General features: G+C 37.4%; 1 protein-coding gene across 3 annotated transcripts in view; it reads left to right on the top strand.

Moving 5' to 3' along the window:
- magi3a (membrane associated guanylate kinase, WW and PDZ domain containing 3a) overlaps positions 1–6,000 on the top strand; it is a 181,511-nt gene that overhangs the window by 97,564 nt on the left and 77,947 nt on the right. For 2 of the 3 annotated variants that reach the window (XM_016522514.1, XM_016522516.1), the window contains one exon: positions 4,224–4,343. The exons of the other annotated variant lie outside the window; for it this stretch is intronic. In XM_016522514.1, coding sequence (XP_016378000.1) covers positions 4,224–4,343 — 120 coding nt within the window. The remainder of the gene's footprint in view (positions 1–4,223; positions 4,344–6,000) is intronic. 3 annotated transcript variants of the gene reach the window in all.

The raw sequence follows: 6,000 nt of genomic DNA, 5'->3' as shown, positions 1-6,000 counted from the left end.
TATGTGTGTTCATTCAAAGAAAGGTTTTCCTATGGATTAATTAGAGAAGAGTCCATTTCTACTGTGCACTGTGTCTCTTCCTTATGAAAAAGGCAGTGATTTTCCCTACTTACATTTCATTAGGTCGTAAATGTATCTGGTGTCAGGGTTGCCATGGTAACCAGGGGGGGGCCTGGTGTCTTTGCAGACATCCTGGCATCCAGTTTATTGGGTGAGGGGCCTGTGACGATTTGTTAATCTAATGAATAACTGATTTGTTAAATCAAATGAAAAATTGTGTGTTTGATTGGTCCAGACGCTACATATATATAACTATAATGTAGCCAAATAGAATTTACTGAAGAACTTCAGTATTTAAAGAGGCAGAAGACAGCGCACGCTCATTATAAACAGAACGCTATTGTCTGTTAGTGTGGCCTCTAATATAGTTACCATTATTTATTGTTCTTGGAGTGAACGGGCCTTTAATCCTCATTCCTGCCACATGCCTGCTATAACAAGCAGATGCCAGAGGCTGCTGATGCCTGCTTGAGGACAGTTTATTCCTTCTCTCACTCTCTCCCTGTTTCTTTTGTGCCAATTTCAGTTTCCATACTTCCAATGCCTGTACTGTTTAATGTCACATAATCATGATCGATTAAACCTGTTGGGTAATGTAGAATTACTTGCAAGTATTGGCTCAGGAATTTCTTGGCTACAGTTTTCAGTTACAGACCGTTTGGAACAGACAACCATATTTTTTCATAACAACATCAATGCCAATAACCAAGTATGTAATAACGAAATGTGTTTTGCTCTTTTGTTGTGCAGAATACAGTGTGTGGTCTGGTCACAAACCAGTGAATTAGTGAAACATATGCCTTAATTACTTGCACATCTTTAATTCGTGCTTTTTTTCTCTCGGGCTATGGTGTAATCTTTTAATTAGTGCTGTTTGTTAAGGCACTTATCACCATTAATATGGCTAATACTTAGGGTTAGAGATTTCAAAAAACACTTAATGCTAACTATTAAAGGAATATTTCTGTAATTATAGGAACATTTCTGTAATTATATACTCCCCTTTATGTAACTCCAAACCTAATGCTGTTTTGGACCCCTTTGACTTTCTTCAGAATATCTTCTCATGTGCACCACACAACAGAATAAATTCCAGAGTCATAAAGGCCAGAATATCATACACTTGGGAATGAGATTTAATGACTTTAATCACCTAGCAACTGCATTGAACCAGCCAAACAGTGTTGTGTCAGCAACCTATGCACCATCAAGCACTATGGTTTTTTTTTTCAGTAAATGTAAAAATCTAGTCTCTGTCTGTTAATTTAGAGTGTGATGTAGTTTGTGCTGTTTTCATTAAGTGAGTCCTGCACCTGGCATGTGGCTCTTTGTAATTTGGGATTTTAATGGACACCAGGCCTGAGCAGATGTTTCGTTTGCTGTGGCTCAACATTGCATGAGACACAGGCTCAGTGTGTGGTCCCAACTGGAATCTCTAATGTCATTCTCATCCACTGACCTTGTTACGGTCTGTTCAGGCCCATGACTCAACAACACACAGTCCTCCATTCACACTTCTCCATCCAGTATAATCATAAGCATCGGGGTGAGAGCCAGATGATGGACAGGTCTAATTATATTTAATAGCGCCGGTAGTAGCAGTTATGTCAGAATGAACTGTCATAGTTCATCTTCCAGGCTTCAGTCAAGTAAAATAATCAAGTAATGATTTAATTGTAAGTTATTAATCACAGTAAAGGTGAAGGACAGTGAGGAGCAGTATTGGCATTTAATTGAAGTCAATGTTTAATAATACTTTGCTCAGATTTAAAGAGAGAGTTCACCCAGAAATGAAAATTATTTGAAAATCATTTACTCACCGTATGTTGTTCCAGACCTGTATGGCTTTATTTCTTCTGTGGAACACAAAAGAAGATGATTTGAAATATCTTGGTGCTTTTTTTTTTTTTTTTTTGGTTTGTACAATGGAAGTCAATGGGCTCCAATGTTGTTAGATTTCCAACGTTCTTCTAAATATATTCTCTTGTGTTCCACCTACTCTTAAAAAAGGTTCCAGGGGGACCTGTATTTTCTAAGTGCAGAAGAAAGTCTGTATTTTCTAAGTCTTACAGGTGTGAATGAACTATTACTTTAAGGCAGTGGCACATTACACATCATTCCTATGCCTAGTACTAGACATTTTCTGTTGATGGATTATTTCACCTAAAGATGAAAATTCTGACATTATTTGCTCACATTTATGCAGCTTCAAACCCCTTTCACTTTTTATTCTGCATATCAATATTTTGTATTTTGAAGAATCCAAATTATTTAATAAATGAGTTGAGAACCGAATCAGTCTGAATGATTTCAGGTTTATGAATGGATCAAGTGATTCATTAAAAAGAACCAGCTCAAAAGAAAGATTATTTCACCGATCCAGTTCTCTCACTGACTCACTCTCACTGATTTCTCAGGTTGATACTTTATTGATTAGAGTTCACTGAGGAAAATTATCAGTGATTAATCTATCTAGGCTTCAGAAGACCAACTTTAAGCTTTTTCAGGGTTATTTTTTAGAGCTTAACAAATACCGTCACTATGAAATGTGGTCTGAAATTGATTCACTTCATGAAGCACTGGACTGCACTGTCTGTCATACCCTTTGCTCATCTGACAACTTCTTGAATGGAACTATTGCACATGTCTCTCTGGACACGGGGACAGAAAAGTCATTAAAGCCATGTCCTTTGGAAAAAACGGGGAAAGAAGAACGCCTGGAGTCCAAATTGAACTCCACATAATCTTTGAAGCTCGACTGAAGCCTCCATCTCCCTCCCTCCTGCTGGCATTAATATCCGTTATAGCTCAACGGTAACCACTCTCTGCATCATCCGCAGATATATAAAAAAAAAAAATGAATGCAGAAATAAAAATGTGCCCTAGGTGGTCAATCTTAAAGGATTGCTTTTTTTTTACACTTGTGCAGATTTAAGACTTGAAATTTTCCAGAGCTTGTTAAGGGATCTCACAGCTGATGAGTACATAATGAAGTTTGAATAGAATTCATCCTCCCTTTGACGTCACAAAATAAACACTTCAATCCTGTATTGCCAATATTAGATGGGGGCAAAAACAAAAGTGTTGCGTTTATAATTTTGTTCAGTGTATATAATATAAAAATACATTTACATTCAGAATTCATGTGTGAAACACTAACTTCCATTTTAAGAAAGATTTGGTTCTTCAAAGCAGTCTTTGAAGTGCAAGAATTGTTTTAGGAGAGGGCCAAGTTGGGTCAGTCTTTTCTTTGTGATGTTCTGAGGAGTGCAGGGTTGTGCGGCATCATGCTGGGGTGGATGGTAAGGTGCTTAAGCAGCTGGCAGTGTTTGGTGTAGCTTGTGCAAACTGCAGAGCTAATTGTTTGTTTATCCTCCTCCAGCACAGAAACTGGCATCTGGGCTCTCGCCCCACAGTAGCTGCTGTGTGACTGTCAAGTTTGACAAATTTTAGTGATGCAGCAAGCAAAGTGTGAACTGTAGTTAGGATCGAAAAAAGACACTACAACAGAATATCTGGATGCAGAAGATTCATTGTGTTCCCTCTTGTAGAGAGGACAACAATAAAGGCTCTCAAAAGTGAGCCATGTTGTCTTTTGTTCAATGAGAGTCTGTTTGCAGAGAGTTTTTGTTTGCAGTTCCTCTTACAACAGAGAAAATTAGGTCAGAGATCAACACTCAAAATAAATGTAAAGAAAATGTCTGTTTTCAAAATCCTTTATATTTATCTTAACAATTTAATGCAGTTGGGAGTTAAATGTTCCATTTTTTAACTATTTTTTTTTAATCAAATGCACACTTCTCAAATTCTAATCAATAACTGATTCATAGAACCAAGTCCTACCTTATTTTTATTTTTTATTTTTTAAACTGTTACGCTCGGATGTGCATCACAATACGGAAAAAAAGATCTGGCGCTGTTTCCATTTTATCACAACTTTAATATATTTTCATTTTTAAATTTGCAAGTGTGGGGAGATTTACAGTACAAAGGAAAACAGTAAAATCTATACATAAAAGGTATTTGAAATGATAAGAAGTTTCAGTGTCACCTTCCTGTAACAAAAATGTAAAAATATGTACATAGTGAAGAAATACCTTTACACAAAAAGAGCATTTTTCCTCTAATAATTTGTTACTCATCGTTGTGTGTGCCTTTGGCAGGTACCACGAGGCAGCCTCGTGAAGGGGAGGTTCCAGGAGTGGACTATAATTTCATCAGCGTGGGGGAGTTTCGTGTGCTGGAGGAGAGCGGCCTGCTACTGGAGAGTGGAACATATGATGGTATGAAACCGTGTGTAGGAGCTCTGAGAGTCAAGGATCATTTCTTGTGGGCATGGTATACAGATACTTGTTGAGAACACAATCTTAATTAGATATATTTGCAGAAGGGAACTACTAGTGTTTGCAAGATGCATGGATGTGAGAAAGGGTAATGCATTCTGCATCTTGTTTTCTATCTGCTGTGCATGAGAATCAACACATAACCCGACACGACAGTTTAAAGAATAAGATGTATAAGACCAATTCAGTATGCAAGAGCTGCAAAGCTCAACTTAATGTAAATAAGGGGTGACTCAATGTGGCAACAATGGGAGTGCAGACAGCGAAGTTTACTTGTTGGATTCAGAGGTTGAATTGATAAGCCTGCCAGCGACCAGCTGCTCAGAAATGTCCCTTAAAGTGATATATAAAGTTATATTTCACCCAAAAATGAATATTCAATGACTAGTCATCATTTACTCACCTCATGTCCTTCCAAGCCAATATGATTTTCTTTTTTCTGTGGAACACAAAAGAAGAAATTTAAAAAATTGTCTCTGTGTTTTTTGTCTGTACAATGAAAGTCAGTTGCATCCTCTGTTGTTTTGGACCCCATTGACCTTCATTGAACGAACAAAAATAGTTCAAAAGGAAATATTTTCTTCTGTGTTTCACAGAATAAAGAAAGCAGTGCAGGTTTGAATTGAAGAGAGGGTAAATAAACAATGACAATATGTTAATTTTGGTATGAACTATTCCTTTAAGGCTTAAAATTATCTACAAAACAAAGTTTGGATGGAGCCTGTATTGCTTTTGAGCTGAATTAATTGCAGATGAAAAAGAAGAAAGTGGAATTTCAATACAAGCTCTGTAACTAGGTCATCTCAGTTTATGTTGAACATTAGTTTTCTTCACTCTTAAAGTATTGCTTTCAAACTCTGTAGATTACCGTAGCAAAATTTCATGTGGGCTACATTACTGTGTAGTTGCAGCATCGGTTGCTGACTCACCGTGTTTTTATGTTAATTAAGGGAGACAAGTGTGCTGAATGTTTGTACTGCATACTCTTTTATTTGGCATATACCTCCTCTGCTGACTTGAAATAGTTCAGAGCAGAGGGCGTTCACCTTGTGTGATTCATACCATCTCTGTAACATGCCTAAAGGATCTCAGTGTCTGAGTTATTAATGTCGCAGCCTCAAAGCCAGTGAGTTCCTCACTGATAAAACCAGTAAATGCTTGGCAAAGTCCTAGCCTTTGGCCGTGTGGGAAGGAGGTGGGTTTGGTTAAAGATCTTTCGATGAGTCACTAAGTGCCCTTTTTTCAATGAGAAGATTGCGTTGTAGTTTCCAGGGTGTAGAAGTAAATCTGTCCGATGTGGATGTCACAGTGGGTGACTTTTACTGGGGCCTTTCCATCTACATGAAATATCTTGACTCTTGGGATTTTAGCTTGAAGGATAAATTCACACTCACCAATTCACACTCTTCCCATGACATCTGACAAGAAAGTCAGTACATGCTGCACAAGGATTTGATGCCTGAAATCTGCATGATTTATTGAGCCTATAAATGTATTTAGAATAGTGGACTTGTTTGCTGTTTTGTTCAGAATATGCTTCCTATGTACCTGTGAGGCAATTTATTTATTTGTTGGTCTGTTGTGTACTTGAATATAA

The sequence above is a fragment of the Sinocyclocheilus rhinocerous genome, unplaced genomic scaffold, assembly GCF_001515625.1.
Source record: "Sinocyclocheilus rhinocerous isolate Xijiao unplaced genomic scaffold, SAMN03320098_v1.1 scaffold148, whole genome shotgun sequence".
Classification (NCBI taxonomy): Eukaryota; Metazoa; Chordata; class Actinopteri; order Cypriniformes; family Cyprinidae; genus Sinocyclocheilus; species Sinocyclocheilus rhinocerous.
The sequence above is the reverse complement of the archived record's forward strand: the minus strand, read 5'-3'. Positions and strand labels throughout refer to the sequence as shown.